Consider the following 26,935-nt stretch of genomic DNA (forward strand, 5'->3'; position numbering starts at 1 on the left):
GCTGCAGCCTAAAGGACTATCAAAGAACACCAAGTTATTACGTAGAAAGAATTAAAACCAACTAAACGAACACAGCATAGACATCCGTGGTTCAAAACTTGGGAATAAGCCTAGTCAATTCTCAAAGCGAAACCAAGCAGTTCTTATCCAAGTCAGAACCTTACTTTTAGGAACCTTGTACAAAAATAGGATACCCGTTTCCTTGATCCCGATAGAGGCAGCATTCTTGATCCACCAAAAACACTGTTTTCTTTTTATTGCCTTTCATTCTTTATTTATTTGGAATCGACAGACCGGTGAGCTTACATTGTATGAGAAAAACTTGAAAGGTCAACCTCCCTCAAACAAATAGGCCATTGGACCAATATATATATATATATATATATATATATGGACAGAGAGCTTCCATTAAAAGTGGTACTTGTGGAAAATGTTTTTGCCTCTCAAACTCGCTCCCACTCCCATAATGATCTACAGCATGCACAAGAGCTGAATCTAGCAAACTCAGGGCTATGTGATGAATTTGTAAATGATGCATTATAAAATGATGAATTAGTGACAACCTTTTAGTTATTATTATAGGCCTGTGCCACAAGAACACGGAGAACTATGTCAGCATCTCACACAGACACCCACATGATAAACTCTGACCCAAAATTTGTCAGTCAGATGCAACACAGCTATATGTCTTTTAGGGAGGGGGAATGGGGGATTTTAAGTAACTTTAAGCAATTTACTAATGAAGAAAGGGAAAGCACAAGTTACTAAATTTCTAAGTGTTGGAGACACTTGTCATGTCCTCGACATGTTGACATGTGCGAACAACGCTTGAGACACAAGTCCAACTTACATTGGCTGATATGGTTATCATATGTAAGATCAGCTGAGATCTGCATACAAGTTATGATGAGGATCGCTAAATCGTTAAACTCTGTTAATACTAGGCATCATTCTGAGAATCTCTGGTAACAAACACCACATTTTGTCATTTTTTGGAGAATTTTTTTTCTTACTTATTTTTGTATGCTGGTGATTCCAAGGGCTCTATGGGCTTGTTTATCATTTCATAAAAGTATATATGCCTGTTGATCTCTTAAATTGAATCAGATCAGCTCTCTTTACATTTGTCTTTTCCCAGTGTGTCCTGAATTCTGTGTAATTATAGTAGAAGTTATGGTCAATTTAATTTTTCATGTCCAATACAACAGATTAGACACAAGTAGCCTGAAGCAAAATTCATTAAGGCGACTCAGACTAGTGCAGCATCAGCAGCCTAATATCACAAAGGGCCTCTCTCACGTTCAGTCTTATAGCGGATAGTTCATATCATGAAGGCACCTTCTTTGTCAAGTAGGTCATATGCTCAACCTAGAAAACAGGGTAGTTGCTTTTGGCATTTATAACCGGATGAGCAGGAATAGCATTTTGGCATCACTGTACCATTCGCAGGCGGTTCTAATTTATTATCTGCTAGTACTTCCTAAATTCATTTTAGCCAAACAAGACCTACTCAGACAAATTCTTTGAAACTTTCCAAGTCTCTTATATCCCTCTTTGGACAATAATATTTTATTTTAAAAAAGACAGCTACTTGATTGATAATTTTTTCTGTAATTTATGCTGTGTCCAGGATCTCTCGACAAAGGAGCTAAATGGCCAGGTTGAGACAGATGTAAAAGCTTTCATATATCTAGAGTTTTTGTCTATGAACCAGCTGATGTTTCGTCCTTTGCTCCTATAACTTCTCAGAAAACATAAAGCTCCCAACACACTGAAGACTTGACCACTTTAGTAATGCTAGAATTCGCCGCTTGCTATGTACTGACCACCTTGATTCACATTCACTTTGATCTTGACAAAATATTCGATAATATGCCAAAATGTATACATTGTAAAATGGCCGAACAGCCAGCTCTTACATTTTCCATCATTTTCCAATGTTATCAATAGAAGTCCTTCCACATGAGAAAATCATGTATTAGACCGTGCGGTAATCATCATCTGTAATTCCGAACTCCTCTCTTTTTTATAATAATATTTTTTGTCGGTGATTTGCTAAATATACCTAGGGATAATCTGTGAAGCTTAAGTCTGAAGTTCATATCATATTTGTTACCATTTAAAAGATGCTTCATACCATGTTTCATAAATCTATAAAAAATCTTAGTTCCAACTTTTTGGGGGATGTGCATGCTGTAGGCAATGTTCCCTAGTCACCTTACCTTTAGCTTCGTGTCATGCATCGAGCGGGTCACCACTTAGACACATGGTTGACACTTGAATGTACGTGTCTGCTAACATCATCAACTTTTGAGTACATGTTGAACTTTTGAGCCATCAGACAAGTGTAGCATCATCATCCCAATATCACACACGACCTCTTTCGGATGCAGCCTTACCGCAGGTACATCACATCATGAAAAAAACCTCCTTGCCAAGTACATTATCTGTTCAACCTAGAACATTGGGTAGTTGATTTTGACATTTATAACCATATGAGCAAGGAACTTAGCATTTTGGCATCACTGTACCATTCTCATGCAGTTCTAATTTATCATCTGCTAGCACTTCCGCAATCCATTTTGGCAAATAAGATCTACACGTACAAATTCTTTGAATCATTCCAGTGTCTCTTATATTATGATATTTTTTTATTTGTACTTGTACAATTTATTTCTTTTCTATTATGATATTTTTATAGATGATCTTTCTGTATATACCTCAGGTTAATTTGTGAAGGATCTAGTTTCTATGCGGTCAAGCGCCCATACGTAGAAATGCAGGCCTCTTAATAAATCTATTTTTGAGATGGATTTTAAGACTTAATTTTTAAGGATATGTAATTTCTTACATGGAGATCATGAATATGAATAAATAAATAAATTTTACAAACTAAAACTAATAATTTTAATAAGAAAACATTTGGACCGTTGGTTTCTATTATTTTTAGATGGAACACCTACTTGCATCCATTTTTAAGATGGATGATTTACACTTTCAAGACCGCATATGTAGAAATGCGGTCCAGCCAACGTGAAACAATTTTCCATCTGTGAAACTTAAAGTACGAAATTTATGTTACCATTCAAAAGATGAGTTAAACCATTTTCAAAAATCTATAAGAACACTTAGTTCCAATTTTGTTGGGGGAAGTGCATTCCACAGGCAGTGTGACCTAGACACCTTGCCATTGGCTTGGTATCGTGTGTCGACCGTGTCAACACAGACACATGGTTGACACTTGAACTTACATCATCAACTTTTGAGTAAGTGTCAACACGTATAAGTGTCATCCGTTTTTCATCACAAAATGCATAACGCCCATGTTGTAGTGCTAAAGTTGATGTTATAGTTCAAGACGTCCAAGGTTCTAATCCTGCCAATCAAACCTCTCTTTTATTGAGCTCTTTTTTTAATAATATAAATGCAAATTGTAGGAAAAAGCAAGGCCGTGGGGTGTGAACTCAATCCATCACACATAAACATGGTGTAGTCTACCAACTCGTCAATCAACAATTATGAGTATACGGTGCTCACAAATATGAGTATAAGGTGTCCTATGTATATTATATATTGTCAAATTATTTAATATAAAACATAAAATGCAACCCATGAAGATAGAACTGCGTAATTCAAGTATAAAAAGTGGTCCAATCTACTAGAAAGTGCCCACAGCGTAGGTGATCAAGTATCTTTAGCTATATTATATCAAATCTATATATTGTACTGATGTGTCATAGAAGTACTAGCTTTTGGCCCACATACTAGACACCCCAATACATACTAGATACTGAAACTCATGTCAGGGTCCATGTAACACTAGGCACTGGTTGGATAACTGAAATTGCATGGGATGATAGATCAAACAACCTCCCCTTTGACTAGACTGGCTTTGTCGACATTAAAAATATCATTTTACGGAACCAATATGCACTTATTCTATAAAATCTCATCACAATTTCTTCAAATTTCTGGAGGAAATTCCTAATAGGTGATGTATAGAAAATGCCTCATGGACTCTTTAACAATAGTTTGAGATGAAAGATGGGTAAATTTGTCTTCTTTTTTTGTGCATTGAAATGAAAAGGTCGATCAGGGGCAATTTGTTTACTTAGAAGAATACACGAACTGATATCTAGAGCTCATTGTAGCGATCAATCGATTGTTGGTACAACACCAAAGTTTAAGTCAAGTGATCTTTAGGAGATGATAATCCTTTTCTACAGTAAGCAATAGGGAAGGTGGTCCTCTTCGAGACCTGATTATTTAGAAATGCTTTGTCGGAATCACAATATACAAAAGCAGGTATCTCTCATGTGGTTCAAATGGCGAGTCAGTATGTTCACATCCACATGACAACTCATCTGACAATAGTAAAAGGGAAAACCCAAGTTATATGTTATGTCTGAAACTCTGAATATGTATCACAAATTCATTAAATTATCCATTTATTTCTAAAATATCCTTGAGATATAGGAAGCTACTAAATCCCCTTGGTTTGACCTGGCCAAATTGAACAAGTCCCTGGTTGAGACAATTGTATCAAGTTCTAGCTAGAAACCACGTAAGGTGGGTTTACCAAAACTAGACGAAGTAAGGAACCTACTATGGTTGGAAGTATATGAATCACACTAGGTTGATTTTCTAGATGCAAGAGGTTCTCTTGGACTCTTGGCATAATAAGAAGCAAGAGACCACCACTAAATATGGTTCCGTGGAGAACTATCAAGTTATTTCATTCACCTGCAGAGAATTATTCTGCCATATGAACATTTTGAAAGATACAGAGATCGACATCTCAGCTATTAGACCCCTTGAAGGAGACTCTGTCTATGCTTAGCTTCTAATCCTATGTTCCATGATGGGACAAAGCATATCTTCTTCTTCTTTTTTCTATTCTTCTTGTTTTTTTTCTTTTTTGAAGACATGATAGGATAAAGAAGATTTTTCATTTCATTACAGAATGAGTACATGGTGGGATCCTTGGTCTTCCACACAAGAATTGATGGCTGAGTTATTTACTAAGGCTTTGGCTAGAGAGAAGTAATTTGCATACAAATGGACTCAAATTGCCATGGATGAATTAGATTGAGAAAATGAGTTTTTTTATTTTTTCCTTTTATCTTCTTTTATTTTGTTTTATTTTGTGTGTGCACGTGTTGTTGAGGTTGTCAAGATTTCTTACATGTACATGTCGTACACTGTAATCAAGCACAATCTGGTCATTCATGTCATAACTTGTTGCACATTTCCCATGATGGAATTTTTGTCTTTTCATTTATAAGATAAGCACATGTGCGGCTAATCATCTTCATGATAACAATTTGTGCCTAAAAGATGTGGGAGACTATGCCGCCATCTCACAAATAAAGGATTCCTCTGAAGCCGAGCATAAATTGTGTCACGACTCATACCTTACTGGTCAAACTCCCCTCCAAAAGCAAAAAGCCAAAAAGAACAATATTTGCGAATCGATGTGCACAACAAATGCTGCAAAGAAACCAAAAAATCTTTTTACAAACAAACAATTAATTCTAAGCTTTTAAGGTAGTTTGGACCTTTTGATATTTTGGGTCAACACTCAACAATCCATGAGAATGGACAGATTGAGGAAGATGTCGTAGACGAAGTGGAGGTGTGCTTTTAGAGTCTTATATGAGTCTTATATAATCATTGTCTACCAATGAAACTGAAAAGGAAGTTCTATACGACAGCTGTAAGACCAGTCATGTTTTATGGGACGGAATGTTGGGCAGTCAGCAAACAACATATGTTACATATCTATAGAATGAGTGTAGTTATTACATATCTATAGAATGAGTGTAGTTATTATATATCTATAGAATGAATGTAGTTAAGATGAGGATATTGAGATGGATGAGTGGCAAGACAAGAAAGGATAGAATTGATAATGAATAGATCCAAGGAAACTTAGGAGTGACTCCAATAGGTGATAAGATGAGGAAAAGTAGACTAGGGGGTCTAGCCATGTGCGTCAACCTAGAACAACACTGATTAGGAGGGGTGATTTGGTTCAAACGGAAGGCTTTAAAAGGGAAAGGCAAAGGCCCAAAAGGACATAGATGGAAGTAGTACGAAGAGACATGGTGACTAAAGGTCTAACATGGGGTATGAACCTTGATAAAGCAAAATAGTGGTACGGGATTCATGTGTATGACCCTTTATGAAACTCTCAATATTAAACATATTAAGCATTTGACAATGTTGTAATGGTGTCCAGATAAATGATCAATCAGTCACAAACCTAAAAATGACAATTTGCCATTTTCAATGTACCAAGAACCAGTGAAGGATAAGGTATAAAATCTTTCTGATGAAAAATGAGAAACATCCCAGGATGAAACCTTCTTTGGCATCATGTGGAATAAAACTTGGAAAGACACTTATGTAGAACTATGACAAGTAATTCTGAAATAAACATATTCATCTTTGGGTTTTGGATGACAGGATAGGGTACTATACCAAATAAGAACATCCAGGAGCTAAAAAAACCAGAATTTCCAAATTTATATTAATTGCTCTAATTAAGGGATCCCAACATCCTTTATTTACACAGGATGAAGAGTTTACATTTGCAGCTATGGGATGATACTCATAATGCTCAACTTTGATACATTATGAAAATAATACAGACAAATATAGCTATCTGTGAATTTTGACTCCCAATGCTTTCTCAAAAAGCCTTTAAACTATCAAGCAATCATAAGATGTTGTGGGTCATGCCAAAAGTTGTAGGAGAAATAACTAGCTAAGTGCTTCATAACTAAATAGCAAATACATAAACTTAGAATCTTCTACATGTCGCTGTTATATGTCATTTTTGATGTACTTGTATCCTCAAGTCACATAAGGAAAGAGCCAGTAATACCCTGGTCTTGCCAGTACTCAAGACACCGCCAGACCAGGGGAACACTGTCAAATAAGCCTAAAACTGGGCAACCTTTGAAAAAGTACTGGACCGGCTTCAAAAAGCATGAAAATGGTAGTTTGGATGCCCGAAGGACGCTCATAAAGTTTCGCCGAATTCCGATAAGTTTTGATATGATCAGGACGAAACTCAATTATCAAATCTAGTTCCTTTCATGCTGGAAAGGGACCTTATAACTACAGCCCTATTTTAGGGGCCCCAAAACAGTACCAGAGCACTGTCATTAGATCCCGAACATCAAAAATCCCCTAAGGACCAAATTTTGGCTCAATCAAACCTTCCAAGACCATTCTGGACCAAAATTACCATAAAAGGGTGGATTTTACACTATTTTGGCGCAGCCTCAGTGAACCAGTTTCCATTTATGGAAATGGTAATTGTGGTTTCACCTCTCAGGATGATTTTAAAATGCTTATAACTCGCTTGTTTGCAATCGAAACAAGCTCAAATTCGGACACAAGCTAGGTCTTGACGACTCGGTCATTTTGATATATGGCACATGTCATGATGTGGCCCGAGACGAGAAATTTATAGAGAGAAGATGAGCCCAAAACCATAAAAATCAGAAATTTAAAAGAAGACATCCCATACTTCGCGAAGCAACAACTCGAGATCCGTAAGTCGGATCGGCACAAAATCGGGTTCATTGCGACCACATTGCGAAAGCCTACAAGTTTGGTATAGCTTTTACGTTCAATTAAAGACAGGAGAGTACAAATTTCAACGTTGCAAAAGGAAAATCCTTCAGGTACCAACGTTTGAGTCTGGTGCTTTTTCCTTGTCATACCTCTTGGGAGAGGTTACGGCGGAGGCTACCCAATTTTCAGGTCAGTTTCCTTCCCTCTCTTTCTATTTCTCTTTCTCATCCTCTCTCACCCCCTCGTCTAAGTCACGGACCCGCACCATAGGTGGGTCCGTCTACTCCCTCTCTCTATATCTTGCTCTCTCTCGCCCTCATTCCCCACCTCCTAAGCCACAAACCTGCGCCATAGCTGAGTCTGTCCCTCCTCATTCGCATCATCTCTCCACACCCACCTAGACTCAGCCTTAACCCTTCGTCTCTCTAACTCTCTCACATTCACTCACACACACTACCACACACTCTCACACATACTCACACACTCTCCACTCTCTTAGGCACCCCTTTCACACACTTCCACTCGCACTTCACCCATCCAAACCTACACTGTTTTGAATACAACCTAATCTTCACAACCCCCCTATTCTTTTGTGTTGGTAGCTTCTTCTACTCTTTGTGTGTTCGACTTGGTGCCACACTTAGAGCTATTTTAATGGTTTTAACTTTCGGACCTCTGCTCTAACCTCCATTTCGTAGAGTTGAGTTGAGTTACGAGAGATATTGAAGCTCTTGCCCTCGCTCACTCGGACGGGGTCATCCTGAGTTAGCAATCCATACAGTTTTGACTCTTTGACTGCTCCAACGTCAAGTCTCGTCACACTCGAGTGGTAAAGAACTTCCATCACCCCTCTAATTCTTAGTTTAGACTCCAAATTTACCATATTAGCAATAGGAGGAGACCCCAAGAAGTATACCCTAAAGGCCATTTTTAGTGTGTGGATCCAAGTGCTGCGCAGGAAAGCAAAGGAGCCGAATTCAAACCATGCCGCAAGGACAGCCGAAGGGCTTTCAAGATTATCTAAGACAGCGAATCGCCCAGACACGTTCCTCGAACCCGAAACGGCAAGGTAGGCGCTTGAGTCCTTCTTTGTCGATTAAAATCTCTCTTTGTTGGTTCCTATCAGCACTACAAGCACACACGCATGGGCCCCACGATTGCTTGAGAGAGGATTCCTCCGACCGGGTCACCCATATCCGGCCGACCCGTGACGACGAGAAATCAAGCCCGACCAACTGGCAACTCCACTAGGGATGCGCCACCCTATCGTTGGTTCGGTTTGCTCGCAAACCTTCACAACACTTAATTCACACTTAAAAATGGCTCTAGGGTTTACTAACCCTTCCTATTTCTAGGTTGGGGACTTCATGATTCCCACACCCGTGAATATGTCCCTTGGGGGTAAGGGTTTTCAACCTTCTTCTCCTTCCTTCTTTCGTGAAGCAACCAAACTGCTCGCACTTGGGCTCCGGCCCAACCCAAGGGGAGAAGGGGCTCTCAAACCCCTTACTCCCCCTCTACCCGCATCAACGGCCTGTCCATTGATGCCAAATGCATGGGTGGTTCTAAACCCACCACCTCTCATGCTCACACAGATATTGGTGGATCCTCCACCAGTCTCAAGCTTAAGATTGGCCCTAAGGCCACTCCCCCTCCTCACGCAACCAGCTCTTCTAAAGCTCTTTTGTGGGTACCAAGAAGGTCACCCTAACTCTTCTTTCCACATGCGTGCCGCCCGTCTTGGCATCGCATCTCACACACCCCAAACCAGCGGTTCAATAGCTAGCCCATCTCAGTCGAAGAACCACAAGGTCACTCGACACATTTTCACACCCACTACAACTAACGGCCTAATCATTGGTTCGTCTTCTCAAGGCAAGCAAAAAGCTACCCCGAGTCTCTCGCACACTTTGAGTCTCTTGGGACTCAGACCCACTATCAAGAGTGACTCTCAAGTCACTCCAAGCATTGCATACTATTCATTTAGCTCGGGCTGCTCAAATGCCATCCCCCAAAGAGCACATGATCAACAACCTTGTCGTAGGTCAAATGCACATATATATTAGCATGCAAACAATGGTGGCCGTAATGCCACTCCAATCACTAGGGTCGGCATCCCAAAGGCTAGAGCTTCTACCTCACTAAGGGTTGGCCCCCCAGCCACCCTAAACACGCCTTCAGACTCTGCACACACACAAGTAGATCCGACATTACCCCTAGTTCTAAGGGAAAACATGAGAAGAGTCCAAAAGAACTGCTCGCCTTTGCTTGGTGGTAGTTGTACCTGGCCATCAAGAAGGGAAAAAACGATCAAGCCCGAATATGGGGCCAAGAGACCAAGATGCTGAAAGCCCGACTCAAGAGCAAAAAAGATTCTTCCTCTCAAAAGGAGAACCCCTTCTTCCCCCTCGCTACCCTTGGCGCCAGTGAGGTTGAAGAAGCCTGCCACATGATACAAGTCAAAGAGGTCGCTCGAGGCATAGTGGGGTCAATGATCTATAAGGTCCAAAGTCTGGCTCGGGGCAAAGAAGAGCCTACAAACATGGCAAAGAGTCAGTCTAACACCGACTACCCCATAAGGTCCAGACCAGCTGAGCCACTACCCATTCAGGCTCCTAAGCCAGAACTTGCTTGGCTTGAACTTGTTGCAGCTCAAATCCTCAAAGAATCTCCACTCAAGCCCATTTCAAGTCGAGGCACCCAAAGCAACAACCTTCCCGAGGCAACTAGGTCCGAGCATGTTATGATGTCAGAGCCTAAGACTACTCAATCTGAGCTCGGGGCAGCTCATGAGTCCGAAGAAGTCTCACCTAGACTCATCTTGAGTCAAGAGACACCAATTCGGGGCAATCCCCAAGTCTCAAATGAGATGGAAGCCGAACCCATGAACAGGGCAAAGGCCCAAATCCGGGACAAGGGTCCAACTAAGCCAGTTAGTCCCCAGCCACCCATGACTAAGAAGCCAAAATTCACCTTCCCTTAATTCATGAGGGGTCTATTATACAAGGGCAGCTCTCAAGTTTTGACAAGGGTGGAAATTGAGCCTGAGGAAGTTATGGAGCATGCATAAAAGAGCGATGTGGCCCCCTCTAAAGAAGCCATTATATGCTCGCTTAAGCAATGTATCCTTCGGATGGTGCAAATTCTGAACCAAGCGAAGACTGGTTTCACTACAATGTTGCAAGAGAATTACCCACCATCCCCACCCACAGTCTTCACCGACATTCCGGCTCCCCAGATTGAATCAATGAGCAAGGACAGTATCGCTAAGCTGCTTCAAAAGGCTGAGAGCCTCATTGCCAAGATAAACCTCATGAACAAGGAAGAAGCTCTACCACCGTTCGTCCCCACTACTCCTTTACCCTGATTCATCCTAGAATCTCGGAGATCGGATGAACCAGATTCTTCTTTGGCCAATTCAGGTGATGCAACCTCCATTACCTTCATTTGCCCAATCACTCCATCCTTTGATGAGAGCTCGTCACTCTCATTCGAGGCAAACCGCCCTCTAACAATGGGTAGGATGAGCCACACTCCCTTTACTGGCAATCTCACCAAAGCAGCTTCTCCATACCTCGAAGGTGCCATGGTCCCCTATGAGGTCGATTGCATGTTCTATCCACGCCTCGGACGCCCCATATGTTCTCTTGATGGCGATGATGTGACCTCATCATCTTATGAGAGTTGCACACCCTCATTTGATGGTGAAGAGCCCGAGACTGATGATGTGGCCTCCCTCACCCTCATCCGTCCAAGCACCCCATCCTTTGATGAGAGCTCGTCACTCTCATTCGAGGCAAACCACCACCTAACAATGGATGAGATGAAGTGCATTCTCTCTACTGGCGACCTCACTAAAATGGCTTTGCCATGCCCCGAAGATGCCATGACTCCTTATGATCACAATTGCATGATCTCTTCATGCGTCGAAAGCTTCTTATGTTCTCTCGATGACGATGTGACCTTGTTGTCCTATGAGAGTTTCACATTCTCATTTGATGACAAGGATATCCATGCCTTGAAAAATAAAGTGGGCCTGAGGGAAAACCCGATAACCATCATTAATGATGTTTGTTGAGACGACAACAATTGAACCCATGATCGAAAATTCCATCAAACAAGAGGCATGTAGTGAGCAAACTATGATGGAGTGTATCAATACAAATGAAGAAGAAGTTTTCAAGGCAATTAGCCCTGAAGCCTCCAGTATCCTTTCGCTCCCCAATAACGAGCAACTCGACCCTTCATGGGAAGAAGAATCTCCAAGCATAAATATTGTCGATGCCATGGTGATTGAGGAAACGTCAGAATCCTATGGAGACGACATTGTACAACCGAGGCAATTGCAAGCCGAGATGATGTCAAAAGATGAAATGATGGAACCATGCGCCAACCACCATGCCAGCCTATTGAAACGACCACATCAAAAGAGGAGCTGCTCCCACCCACATCTCCCTCACTCCCAATCTCTTCTCCATCGACTCAAGTCGTGACTGAAGAACTTGTGAAAAGTATGGTAATCAAAGCATTGAAGGGATACAATATCCCAATGGTTGAAGAGTTGAATTGTTATCGAAAACCTTACCAGGCTCATGTTGACCAAATCCCATACCCACCAAACTACCAAAGGTTTGATTTTCCCAAGTATGATGGCATCGACTCGTCGCAACAACACATAGCTCACTTTGTTTCGGCTTGTGGAAATACCGCAGATAATTTGTGAGGACCCTTACAGGAGCCGCATTCAAGTGGTACTCTTGATTACCACCAGGGTCAATTTCATCATGGGGGCAAATGGAGAGAGAGTTCCTCAAGCGCTTCTCTGACAAAGAAATGAATGTGCAGCTTAATGAACTTCTTCATGTAAGGCAAAGGCCACATAAGCCAATGATCGAGTAAATCAGAAGGTGGCACAACCTTACTATAAATTTGGCCACTCCAGTGGGCGAGCTTCAAGAAGTGGAATACTGTGTACAAAGAATGCACCAAGAATTGTCAATGCATGTCAGCGCAGCATGTCCTTCCTCATTCGCCAAAATGATTGATAGAGCAGTGCGAATGGAAGACTTGCTTAAACATCATGGCAAAATATCAGATCCCTTCACAGTGGCAGAAGATGATAAGCAATTAGCAGTTACCATTGCAAACACTATGCATTCCACGTGGCAAAATTGGCACAGGAGTTATTCCTTTGACGAAGGCATGTCCCCGAGTTGCTTGAAACTCTCATATCCAAGGGAATGATCGAGCTACCCGCACCAAAGAGGCTGGACGAAGTCGGAATGGATGACAACTACTGCCGATATCATTGAATGCTTGGTCATATGACCGAAGATTGTCGTGCTAGTAAAGACATCATCCAGAACTTCATAGACAATGGGCAATAGAATTTGGGGCCAGATTCCATGCAAGATGAATCATGAGCCCGCATCACGGTCTGTGCTACAAGACCCTGAACTGCATAGCCTCGGTCCATGCCGCAAGACCCTAAACTGCATACCTTCGGTCCGTGCTGCAAGACCCTAAACTGCATACCCCCGGTCCGTGTTGCAAGACCCTAAACTGCATAGCCTCGGTCCGTGCTGCAAGACCCTAAATTGCATAGCCTTGGCCCCAACCGCATGAACTTAAACTGCACGGTAATGGTTCAAACTATATGATCTTAAACTATAGTACACATCTTGACCGACGTTAAACTGCATCGCACAACGGTCCAAGCCGCACGACATTAAACCTGAATGGCAACGGTCCAAGCTATACTATCCTAAAAACTATAGCACACATCCTGACCGCATGACGTTAAACTGCATCGCATCATGGTCCAAGCTACATGACCCTAAACTACTAGCACACGTCCTGACCGCATGACGTAAAACTGCGTCGCACAATGGTCCAAGCTGCACGACCTTAAACTTGAGTGGCACCGATCTAAGCTATACGACTCTAAAACTATAGCTCATGTCCTGGCCGCAAGACGTTAAACTACTACGCACAACAGTCCAAGTTATACGACCCTAAACTGTAGCATGCATCTTGTCCACATGATGTTAAACTGCATCGCACAACGGTCCAAGTCACATGACCTTAAACCTGCATAGCAACGGTCCAAGCTATACGACCCTAAAACTATAGCACACGTCCTGGCTGCATGACGTTAAATTGCTGCGCACGAGGTCCAAGCTATACGACCCTCAACTATAGTACACGAATTGGTGGCACGACATTAAACTGCATAACACACGGTCTTGAGGGCACGACCTTAAACTCGCCTCCATCAGGTCTTAGTGGATGACCTTAAAATACACCAATTCAACGGTCACAGCAGCATGACCTTAAACATGCTTCCCCACAGTCACGGCGGCATGACCTTAAAATTGCCTCAAAAAAAAAGATGGACATCATGAAAACCTACAAGGGTGTCATGGGTAAAAGAATCAAAAGAAAATAAGAGAAAAGAAAAGAAAAAGAGAAAGAAAAGAAAAAGAGAAAGAAAAATGACAGACATGGTGTGCTCCCCAAAAGCCACTATGGGCAATATATGTCAAAAAGAAAAGAGAAAAGGCGACCATGGTGAAAACCCGTAAGGGCACTATGAGCAAAAGTGTCAAAATAAAGGGAGAGTGGTGAAAACCCTTCGGGGCACTCATTCTCGAAATAAGGATATGTTGATCCTATTCTACAGGTCATCACGAATAAAAAGTGTCATGGTCCAACGTCCATGTAGCATGACGTTAAACTGCATGACATAAAGTTTGTTTGCATGACTATAAACTGCTTCCTGTTCCTACATATCTCCATGGGGTGGCCGCAGGACACCCTGCTTCATATAGCCTTTATCATGTCCCTCTTCATAACATCCCCAGTGAAAGAGCACCATCACTCCAAGGTGTTCTCCTCAATTGAGGTATACCACAATTCCGATTGTGTGGCTTCAAAGCATGCAATCGCCTCTCCATAATGTCATATCCCCAAGAGCGCCATCACTCCAAAGTGCACTCTCCCCAAGTGAGGCGTACGATGGTCCCGACTATGTGTCCTTGAAGCATGTAACAGCCTCTTTGTGCAAAGTAGCAATATCCCCAATTGAGGCGTACCATAGTTCTGACTGTGTGACTACAAGTCATGCCACCGCCTCTTCATAAGTACCCCCCAATGGAGGAGCACCATTACTCCAACATCCCCAGCAGAAGAGCATTATCGTTTCAAATTTTACCACAAAATGCTTTCCCTAAAAGAAGAGTACCACAGTTCCGACTGTGTGACGGCAGACCGCACCATTGCCTCTTCATAAACCTTTAAAGCATGTAACCGCCCCTTTACACAAAGCAATATCCCTAAAAGAGGCGTACCACAATCTCAATTGTGAGAATCGAAACCATGTTTCACCTTGTCATAAACTCCCCTAGCGGTGGTGCACCATCGCTTCAAAACCCATCATTTCCAGTGCTACGACCAATGGAGGCACACCACAGTTCCAACTGTGTGACTTCAAAGCATGCAATTGCCTCTCTATAAAGCCATATCCCCAATGGAAAAGCACCATCAACTCAAACTCAACCGCCACAGAAGTAATAGCCCCAACCGCAATCTTGACTAGGGCACTTTTGACCATGCTGTCGCCTCTTCATAATGAAAAAAATAATATCCCCATTAGAGACAGACCACAATCTCGACTATGTCACTTTGTCCTATCCATTTCACACATCACCTCATCCATGAGCATTTGCTCCCCACCAACCACTTCATCTCTCACGACTCTTCTGGTCTCCATTTCCCCAGATGTGTTGCACCACTCATGGCTCTCTCGAACCTCCATCATTCATGTTTCGGGGCAGACCACGGGACCATTACCCTAGTCCCGAACCATGTGGCACCTCAAATGCCATGCATGATCCATTTTTCCATAAGTCATTCTTCATATTGTTGAGCAACCTGCAGTTGTCCCTTGGACCCTTCACTTTATGGTGCCCCATGATCCCACTTCATGTCATGTGTGCCCCTACTTCAACAGTCCAACACGGGTGAGGACTTTAAAAGCACCCCTATTTGGTTTAAAGTGGGTGAAGACCTTAAACTTTCCCTCAACAGTCCAATATGGGTGAGGACTATAAAAGCACCACTATTTGGTCTAAAGTGGGTGAAGACATTAAACTTTCCCTTAATACGTCCAACAAGAGTGATGACGTTAAAAGATCCTCGAGTCCACCAGGGGTTATGACAATTAAAGACCCCTGTACATGTCCAATAAGGGTGAGGACTTTAAAAGCACCCCTACTTTGGTCTAAAAAGGATGAGGACGTTAAACTTTCCGTCAATAAGGTGATCACCCCTACTTGAGCACTCTCATTCAACCACTTACTCTCAAGTGAGTTGATTCATCCATAACCATCATGAGGCTGCCACTCTCATGTAAGGCCACCACCAACCGTGAGAGTAAACCCTCGCTCCCCACCAAAATCTCAATTCTTAAGCCTACCACTTCCACACAGATTCGTGTTGCTCATCATCCGCAGGGAGTCCTCACTCACCTTAGGCACCATTTAAACCCTTGAATGGTTGCCCCTACCTGACCACCATTTCACCCGTCAACTTCACCCCATCTCTCTCTTATAGGCGCATCTCCACATACACAGAACGTCGTGGCCCCGTCACGCCTCCCCACGCGCCACTATGGCCCCGTCGCACCTCTTCGCGCACGCGTGGCCCTGTCCAAAAATCTTGTTTTTCCTTCCTTTCGTGCAAACCCGGGTATGCAGATGTTGCACGGCTCCATAAAAAACCCTTCTTTCAATCTTCGTACGCACGCTCAAGACGCGGTTCTGGTAAGCCTTCCTACGCGAACGCACGGCTCTGTCACGTGTCACCCAGTTTCACATCCAAGTTCACGGGCACGCACTTCTGTGCGGCCTCGTCCAAATTTCATCCTTTTCTTTCCCAGTTTCGTGTCCAAGCTCACGGGTACGCGCGCTCGTGCAATTCTGTTAAATTGTCTTCACGACCCTCACGCGAACTCGGGCACGTGCATTTCGTGCAGCCCTGTTGGCATATGCCTCTTCTCTTCTAATTTTTCATTCGCAGACCCACACAAGCCTTTGGCTTAGCCATGGGCTTAGCACACACTTGTGTACGATAACACTTGGTAGACAAGAAAACCATGCTCCTTGTACTACCTGCACACACTAACCCCTCAATGAGTAACCTCAAGCTCTATGAAGCCCAGAACCCAGAGCTCAGTAGCCCTCGTTTCCAAACCCTCTCACCGCAAACCATGAACCTGTTATTCCAGTATAACCCTGGATTCAGTCTAATAAAATCCAATGGGCTCTAAGGATGTTTTTTTGTCCCTAATGACTCCAATCCCCTATGGAGTTTTATGCGTCAGCTAGCCACTAAACCATCTAAAACCCCATACCCAGCACATGTGAACCATACATTACCTCGAAAAGACCCAAAAATCCGCAAAATGGTTCACTTTCAAAAATAAAAGCCTCACCCACGGTATCTGTTACCCCAGTGAACCATACGCAGATATAATCCCTCTATCTTATGCATCGTCAAGGAGAAGGATTTCTCTTATTAAAAAAAAAAAAAAGGAAGCTGAGCATGATGAGCATCCGATGAGGATCATCATGAGTAAAAATGAGAGCTTCAGGCGGCATAGCCACGAAGCTATGGGTAAAATCACAACAAATAAAAAAATTGGGCATAGTGAAAACCCGCAAGGACGCCATGACAAAAAATGACAGGCAGGGCATGGCCAGGAAGCCATGCATAAGAGTGTCCTGAAAATAAAAAAACCGGGCATGGTGAAAACCCGAAAGGGCGTTATGAGTAAAAATGGAAATCAAAGGTGGACGTGACCTCGAAGTCACGAGTAAAAGAGCCTCAACAAAAAGAAGTTGGTGAAAACCATTTTTATGGCACCACATCTATCCAGTTCAGGTGAAAACCCAAAAGGGCGCTTAGACTAATAAACAGGTTGATGCAGCTTTCGACCAAAGGCGACTTCAGTCGATCACATCAAAAGTTTGGTGGTTTAGGAATCAATACCCCTCGTTAGTACCTTACCGCCAAAACCAAAAAGAGCTTGAGAAAATCCAACAGCTTGGGTTTAGCTTGGGCGAAAACCCCATGAAGATCATAAAAAAACCCCATGAAGATCATAAAAAACATCAAGATGGCAAGTCATGATAGCCATCCAATCCAAGACGTCAGTCAAAAAAAAAAAGGAAGAACATGTTGATAGCTCGAGATAGAAATTCTTATAAAGTACCTGATTGCCTAACCCGAATCGATGCCCTGGTTCCAAGGGTAACCGTCTTAATTAAGGCGTCCATTGCCGACAGGTTTAGACTTTCAAGGCAGGCCACCAAAAAGCCCCTGACTAAGCCCGGTACATTGACTGTAAGCCCCCAAAAGAGACCGTCTTACTAAGGCATCCATTGCGACAGGTTTAGACTTTCAGGACCGGCCACCAAAAAGCCCCTGACTAAGCCCGATACATCGACTGTAAGCCCCCAAAGAGACATCCCCTATGTCATCAGTCCAAATCCTGTTGAAGTAGTTTTGCACCCCATTAAGGGTTCTCCTCGGTTGTCTATCCAGACAAACCCAACGTTCAGTGTTCATGGGGAAGGAAGCCCTTAAGCAAGGCCAACCACTAGCCCTTTCAAAAGACTGATTAAAAGAGTTGAGTGTAAACGGGGAAGGAAGTCCTTAAGCAAGGGCCCCCACCACTAGCTCTTCACAAGAAAAATCAGACGGATTGGGAAGGAACTCTCCAAACAAAGCCCCCAACTGCCAGACATCTGGATTCTGATAACATTGGGAAAGAAGCCCTTAAGCAAGACCCCCAGTTGTTTGAACCAAAAATACCACTGGATTGGGATCAAGCCCCAAAGGCACCCACCAGCTGACCCATTAGGAACCATTGCTGAGTTGAGAAAGTAAGCCCTTCTTCAAGTCAGCTGGTCAGCATGCTCCCTTAGAAAATGGATTCTAGTAGCATTGGGCAGCCCTTAAGAAAGGCCCCCAGTCGCTAGAGTCCACTTCGGTCATCCCCCAAGGAAGAAGCTTAGCATGGTCTCCCCCTCAAGGATCGTGTTGATGCCGCTGATCGAAAAGAAAAAGATTGTTGGGACGCAATAAAAGCGTCTTAGTAAGGATTCGAAAGATGAACTTTGACGACATTTTGTTTCTCGCTGCTCTCGAAGAGCAGCATTCAACGGGGCAAATTGTTATACGTCATTTTTTACGTACTTGTATCCCGAGTCACATAAGGAGAGAACCAATAACAACCTAGTCCTGCCAATACTCATGACATCGCCAGACAAGGGGAACACTGCCAAATAAGCCTAAAATTGGGAAACCTCTGAAAAAATACTGGAACGACTTCATCAAGCATGAAAATGATAGTTTGGGATGCCCGAAGGATGCTCATAAATTGAATTCCGATAAGTTTTGATATGATCAGGACGAAAATCGATTCTCAAATCCAGTTCCTATCATGCTGAAAATGGACCTTATAACTACAACCCTATTTTCAGGGCCTCAAAACAGTATCAGACCACCGTCATTAGATCCGAAATGTCGAAAAACCCCCAAGGACCAAATTTGGGCTCAATCAGACCTTCAAGGACCATTTTCGACCCAAATTACTATAAAATGGTGGGTTTTACACTATTTCAGTGTAGCCTCGGTGAACCAGTTTACATTTAAGGGTGCAGTTTGTATAGAGCCTAGGCTCTAAACAATCAAATTAGAGCATACCTTCAAATAATGTCGAGAAATGCGGTTTCAATATTGGAAATCTTTGTGATAGCCTTAAAATATATTTTTATATTTATTTATAAATTTAAAAGCTTCAAAATAGTGTAGATCAACAAATCTATGAAAACTTGAAAATCTTGAAAATTGACAGCCCAAAAATACATTACTATTTCCAAACTTGAAATCTATTTTTTTCTCACATCCATGCTTCTTGATGTAGAGCTAATCAATTTGAAGATATTTGGGTATCAAAACAACCTCTTCTAATGAAATTTTTTAAGGTAGGCTCAAATTTGATTGTTTAGAGCCTCGGCTCTAAATAAACTTTTCCCTTCATTTAATGGAAATTGTGTTTTCACCTCTCAATATGATTTTCAAATGCTCATAACTCGCTCGTTTGGAATCGGAACAAGCTCAAATTCGGACACAAGCTAGGTCTCGACGACTCGATCATTTTGATATATGGCACGCATCATGACATGGCCCGAGACGAGAAATTTTCTAGAGAGAAGATGAGCCCAAAACCATAAAATCGGAATTTTAAAAGAAGACATCCCGTACTTCGCGAAGTAATAACTCGAGATCCGTATGTCGAATCAACACGAAATCGGGTTCGTTGTGACCGCATCGTGCAGGGCTACAAGTTTGGTATAGCTTTTACGTTCAGTTAAAGGATGGATAGTACGAATTTCAAGGTCGCAGATGGCAAGAGTTTCCCGGTCACTGGAATCCCATTTTCCGACGACTTCCCAATTTGGGGATATGCTCAAACGGAAACCAAATTGGACAAAATTTGGTGCAAAACAATTGTGACAATGTCCCCTTAAATTTGTGATCAAAATGAGGACTTAGAACATCGTGGATCGCACCAGATCGGTAGTCGAAGTTTATAGACTTGGCCGGATTTTTGCCCCTTCATGAAAAATCTGTTTCAAGAAGATCAAAGGGCATTAAAATGTTTGTGATAGATCAAGCATCGATTCTACGACGATCCATCGCCCAAATCACCGTTGTAAGCATCCGAAAAAGCTCTCGAAGTCTAGCAATGGCAAGAGGCCCCTCATAGAGGGATGGATGGTTTTGTCATTTGCTCAAAAGACCTAAAGGGTATTTTGGTAATTTTGTCCAAAATGGGAGATTTTATTTTAATTCCATTAAATTGTAATTTTCCACAATTTGGCTTACTTTTGAGCATACCACCCTTGTTTTATGATTGCTCTATATAAGGAGCTTAAGTCATTTGTAAACCTAAGTTGGGAAGCATAATAAAAATTCGGTTTTTTCCCTTCAAGCTTTTGATTGTGTAGCTTCCAACTTAAAGAGAGAGGAGACAGAGAACTTTACCACTTTGGGTGATTGCCCTTGGACCTCCTACTTCCTACTCCTAACTTCCAAACCCTCAACTTCCAACTCCCAACTTCCAAACTTCCCGCTTCCAACTCCCAACTTCTAAACCTCCCATTTCCAATTTCTAAATTCCAAACCTCCTACTTCCAATTCCCAACTTCCAAACCTCCCACTTCCAACTCCCTAGAACCTCAAACTTCCTACCACTTAGAACCTCAAACTTCCTACCACCTAGAACCTCAAACTTCCTACTCCTTACACCATACACCTCACCTTAGATCACCATACACCCTATCTCATACACTACCCTAACCCACTTAGGTTCATTCATCTTAGACCTAGACCCCAACCTTAACCCCAAAGGTCAAGACATCTTTCTAAGGAGTGCTCAAAAGGGATCCTCAAGGGCGCGCATAAATCCAAGCAAGCTTAGGTCCACTCTCTCTCTTCTTTCTCTTTCTTCTCTCTCTCTCTTCTTTCTCTTTCTTCTCTCTCTCTTCTTTCTCATTTTAAATATCTTTATCTCTCTCTAACTCGTATACTCATTCCATTCTATTTTTATTTCATTATTTCTTTGTTTTCTTTCTTTACTCGTTGCTTCTCCCATCCTCGAGCACTCAATTCAAGGTCTTTCTGAGATAGTGCCCTAGGGTTCTAATTCTCGGATTACTACTCTAACCACCTCGTACAGTGAACTCGGGTCATAATAGACATTGATTCTCTTGTACCCAGTTACTCAATTGGGGTCATCTTGAGTCAGCTTTTCTCAGAGTTCACTTCTAACCCTTTCACTACTCTAATCACCGAGTCACACAATGTTCGGGTTGTCAGAAGCGTTTATCTCTTTGTCTCACTTTCTTCTCTCCCTTGATCATTTTTAAAGGGCTCTTTGGGTTAGTGACATAGTTACAAGCTCAGTTTGTAACTCCACTTTACAAATCCTCCGGGTACCAAGGCTTTGAGTCTGGTGCTTTTTCCTCGTCTTGGGAGAGGTTACGCCAGGAGGCTGCCCAATTTTCGAGTCAGTTTCCTCCTCTCTCTTTCTATTTCTCTTTCTCACCCTCTCTCCTCCCCTCGTCTAAGTCACGAACCCGCGCCATAGGAAGGTCCGTCTACTCCCTCTCTCTATATCTTATTCTCTCTTGCCCTCATTACCCACCTCCTAAGCCACGGACCAGCGCCATAAGCAAGTCCGTCCCTCCTCACTCCCTTCATCCCTCTCATCATCTCTCCACCCCCACCTAGACCCAGACCCGTGCCATAGGCGGGTCTGCCTTATCCCTTCATCTCTCTAAATCTCTCACATTCACTCACACACACTCACATGACACACTCCCACACACTCTCACACACACTCACTCACACATTCTCCACTCTCTTACGCACCCCTTTCACACACTTCCACTCACATTTCACCCATTCGAACCTACATTGTTTTGAATGCACCCTAATGTTCACAACCCCCCTATTCTTTTGTGTTGGTAGCTTCTTCTATTATTTGTGTGTTCGACTTAGTGCCACACTTAGAGCTATTTTAATGGTTTTAACTTTCGGACCGCTGCTCTAACCTCCATTCCGTAGAGTCGAGTTGAGTTACGAGAGATATTGATGCTCTTGCCCTCGCTCACTTGAATGGGGTCATCCTGAGTTAGCAATCCATAGAGTTCTGACTATTTGACTGCTCTAATCGTCGAGTCTCGTCACACTCGAGTGGTAAAGAACTTCCATGACCCCTCTAACTCTTTATTTAGACTCCAAATTTACCATATTACCAATAGGAGGAGATCCCAAAAAGTATAACCTGAAGGCCATTTTTAGTGTGTGGATCCAAGTGTTGCGCAGGAAAGCGAGGGAGCCGAATTCAAACCGCATTGCAAGGACAGCCGGAGGGCTTTCGAGATGATCCAAGAGGGCGAATCGCCCGGACATGTCCCGTCAACCCAAAAAGGCAAGTTAGGTGCTCAAGCCCTTCTTTGTCAATTAAAATCTCTCTCTTTGTTGGTTCTTATTCTCACTACAAGCACACGTGGGCACACGCACGTGGGCCCGCTGTTGTTTGCGTGAGAATTCCTCTGATCGGGTCACCCATATCGGGCTGACCCAGGACGACGAGAAATCAGACCCGATCAGAAATCAGACCCGACCAATCGCATGTGACAAATCCATAGAATTTGGTTATAGATTATGCCCCCTAAACTTATAATCTTGCTTCCGCATGCTCGGACTACTGATACTAGTCCTTCAGAAAAACAGTCCTTATCCTTGGATGAAAGGAAGATTGAAGTGAACAATGAGAACAAACAACTATAAGTCTTTTGTTTTTTTTTAATATAACAAACCATAATTGTTGGAAACGCCTGGGAACTTGAATCATTTCAAAGACCGAAATTGCGGAATCGCGCCTGGCCAGAAGTTTCCCATTGTAGGAATTGTTGTCCGTACAATAGGAATCGCTGGGAAGGAGATTCCTAATTTTCAAGAATCGAGTATCGATCAGAATAGGTCCAAGTTTCATCCACATATGGAATTGAGATTCCGACCTCCTTGGAATCGAGATTCCCATCCCCCTGGGTTCGACACTCAAAGTGTCAAGTTCATGAATATGCAGAATCGAGTTTCCATCATCTATGGAATCGAGTTTCCGACATATGCGGAATCGAGTTTCCAACATATGCAGAATCGAGTTTCCATCATTTATGGAATCCTGATTCTAACATATTTGGAATCGAATTTCCAACATCTATGGAATCGTTCTAACATATTTGGAATCAAGTTTCTTAAGGATATGAATAAGAGATCCATGCTGGTTTGAGATCGAGAATTACAATAGCATAATCGAGTTTCCGACATCACTTGATTCGAGTTTCTGACATTTGTGGTACATAGATATGTTGCTGTAGAATCGTCAGTCCATGTGTGTTGCTTTATATGTTATTAAATGATTTCAATATTTTATAGGCATTTAAATTAAAGGCGAATAAATAAAATTAGCATTATTAATAACCACTTTACATTCAGTATTTCAATACTAATCAATGTTGCGAGGCTACACATGGTGTAAGATCACTTAAGCAGTCTTTTCAGATAACATATGAGCAAGATTAGGAAACCAATGCAGTTTACATCACTGCATATATAAGAAACATTATCCTATGGGCATTTAAATAATTTCACATAACATATGACCAGGATTACGAAACCATGGCAGTTTACATCACTGCAAATATATGGAACATTATTCTATAAGCATTTAAATCGAATTTCTATAAGCATTCTAACATATTTGGAATCGAATTTCCAACATCTATGGAATCGTTCTAACATATTTGGAATCAAGTTTCTTAAGGATATGAATAAGAGATCCATGCTGGTTTGAGATCGAGAATTACAATAGCATAATCGAGTTTCCGACATCACTTGATTCGAGTTTCTGACATATGTGGTACATAGATATGTTGCTGTAGAATCGTCAGCCCATGTGTGTTGCTTTATATGTTATTAAATGATTTCAATATTTTATAGGCATTTAAATTAGAGGCGAATAAATAAAATTAGCATTATTAATAACCACTTTACATTCAGTATTTCAATACTAATCAATGTTGCGAGGCTACACATGGTGTAAAATCACTTAAGCAGTCTTTTCAGATAACATATGAGCAAGATTAGGAAACCAATGCAGTTTACATCACTGCATATATAAGAAACATTATCCTATGGGCATTTAAATAATTTCACATAACATATGACCAGGATTAAGAAACCATAGCAGTTTACATCACTGCAAATATATGGAACATTGTTCTATAAGCATTTAAACCATGAGCAAGAAACTATAGTAGTTTACATTAATGCAAATATAAGAAACATAATAAAGATAACCAAAAAAGCAACACAATCTTATTAAATTCCTTCTAAAATACATGCCTTATAACTAATAATACCCCCTTCTAGTACACATGCTGCCTAATGCTATCATTTGGGATCTTAAAGCATGATATCCACTAGAAAATAAAACATTGCTTTTGTGGTTATTAATTACAAGAAACCAATGTTTTATATGGTGTAGATGATTCAAAACCTGACGAAATGAGTTCCATTACTTGTAGAATCATGTATCATTTAACATGGAATCAATATCTAAACCTCGCTAGAAGCCAGATTCAATCTATTTGGGAGCGTCTACCCACAATTAGGGGGTTCAAGTTTCTCCAGATCTGTTGGATCGAGATTCCGAAATTAAAGAATCGAGATTCCAAAATTAAAGAATCGAGATTGCAAAACTAAGGAATCAAGTTTTCTTGGTTCCGTAAAATATTTTTAAAAGGAGTGTTGAATTAAGATTCCGAAATTAAGGAATCGAGTTTTCTTGGTTCCGAAAATAGGTTTCCACATATGTGAGGAATCGAGATTCTAAAATTAAGGAATCAAGTTTCCTATGATGCAAAAAAAAAGTTTCCACCTAGGTACGGAATCGAGATTCCAAAATAAAGGAATCGAGTTTCATTGGATAAAAAAAACAGTGTCTGTGGAGTTTCCTTAACAATTTTCGAAATGGGTTTCGGAATCGGAATCGCATGGTCCGATCAGATATTCCGATAACTATGTAAAAAACAACTATACATCTTGTAACTTCTTTCCAAAAGAAACAACTGGAAATGACCATATGGCATGTGCAATATAATGCTCCAGATAGCCAGAAAAATGGGGACAACAGGATGAGAACATAAGTAATATATTAGAGAATGGACATCACGATGATGTTACAGAGGAGGTCAGTACACCATAAACCAAAGAAACAAATGGCAAGAAGACAACCAAATACAGGTTTAAGAAAACACCTGTGATAGCCAAATTATATATATTGCTAGCAATTTTTTAAAGAACAACCAAAGTCCACCAAATGAAATGAAACACCTCTCTCTCTCTCTCTCTCTCTCTCTCTCTCTCTCTCTCTCATGGTGAAAACCTCCGTAGGTTTAGTCAGATGAATCCAGTAACACCCAAATCATAATATTATGATGGGAGTTCTTTCCCAAAACATCAGAAATTTATTCATCTTTCCCTTAGAAACATCTTTTTCAATAAAACCTGCAATGCCTAAATTTTATTGCATGAGATTTTACAAAAAATTAGAAATCCGTCCTTTTCATGATGTGCTTTTGTGCAGAAGATCAGTATTTTTCCTTTCCAGGATGGCACTGTTCATTGAAAATCTCTCTCTCTCTCTCTCTCTCTCTCTCTCTCTCTCTCTCTCCAATAGATTCAGATAGGCATAAGAATCCAATAAATCCTCAATACCCATAGCATATCTCATGATGAGAGTTTTTCCCTGTAAAATTTTAAACCCACAACTCCCACAGAATGCATCATGATGGCTCTTTTTACAAAATATCCAGAAATGGGTTCTTTTATTTCATCATATAAAAAGTATCGCTCTCTCCCCAAAAAATCCACTAGGCCGCGCCGCCACATCTACAATCTGCAACAGCAATTCGCCAAACCCAGAACACTCCCCTTCATCCACCACCTCCTCCCCCCTCTCTCTCTTTCTCTCCTCTGAATAAGTTCACAGTTACTGCTGCATAACTCCTAAGAGAAACTAGTAAACTGATCTCCTAAACTCAATCTCCATCCCTCTGCTTCCTCTTTCAATGCTAGAGAAAAGCATTCATATTTACCTTACCCCAAAATGTCTACGCAAAACAACACAGGCTAATTATTATTCAAATATTCATAACATGTTAAATTCACCCAAAAACAGACCAGAAAAAAAAACAGCCAACAAATGAATCCTACCCCAAAATTCAAGATTAAACCCCACTCATACAAAAGCAGCGTCCAATCCTTAAAACGCCATACTAAGTTTAAAATATCAACTAAACAAAACCCATATCCATAATCATTCATTTTATCATGCTTAGGAATTACAACCATTATAGAAATGAAAAAAAAAAAAAAATCACCTTTACCAAAACAGAGAGTTCCACCTCATGAAAGTTGAAGCCAACAAAAACCCAACCCAAAATTCCAAAACCACGCTCAACCAATTCAAAAAACAAAAATAATATACAAAATTAACCATTTTAAACCAAAAGAAAGAAACTCACAGCCATTATCAGAGCCACCAAACCCAACCAATTCCTACTAAGAAAGCACAGAGGCACCTTTTCTCTTGCTCCTACTGCTCAGAGGGACCCCCTCGGATTCTGGAAAAAGAGCCACAAGGCAA

At 41.6% G+C, this 26,935-nt stretch overlaps 1 protein-coding gene across 4 annotated transcripts in view; it reads right to left on the minus strand.

The window, feature by feature from the left end:
* Positions 1-26,935, minus strand: part of LOC18425922 (RPM1-interacting protein 4) — a 34,566-nt gene that overhangs the window by 7,306 nt on the left and 325 nt on the right. For 2 of the 4 annotated variants that reach the window (XM_088870351.1, XM_088870349.1), the window contains exons 2-3: positions 26,814-26,912; positions 2,223-2,456 (exon numbers count right to left, since the gene is read on the minus strand). In XM_088870351.1, coding sequence (XP_088726477.1) covers positions 2,223-2,243 — 21 coding nt within the window. In that variant the 5' untranslated portion in view covers positions 2,244-2,456; positions 26,814-26,912. The remainder of the gene's footprint in view (positions 1-2,222; positions 2,457-26,813; positions 26,913-26,935) is intronic. The other 2 variants (XM_006830465.4, XM_088870350.1) reach the window with 1 other exon arrangement.

Source organism: Amborella trichopoda, chromosome 6, assembly GCF_054954075.1.
Source record: "Amborella trichopoda isolate Santa Cruz 75 chromosome 6, AtrichopodaSantaCruz75HAP2 v2.0, whole genome shotgun sequence".
Taxonomy (NCBI): Eukaryota; Viridiplantae; Streptophyta; class Magnoliopsida; order Amborellales; family Amborellaceae; genus Amborella; species Amborella trichopoda.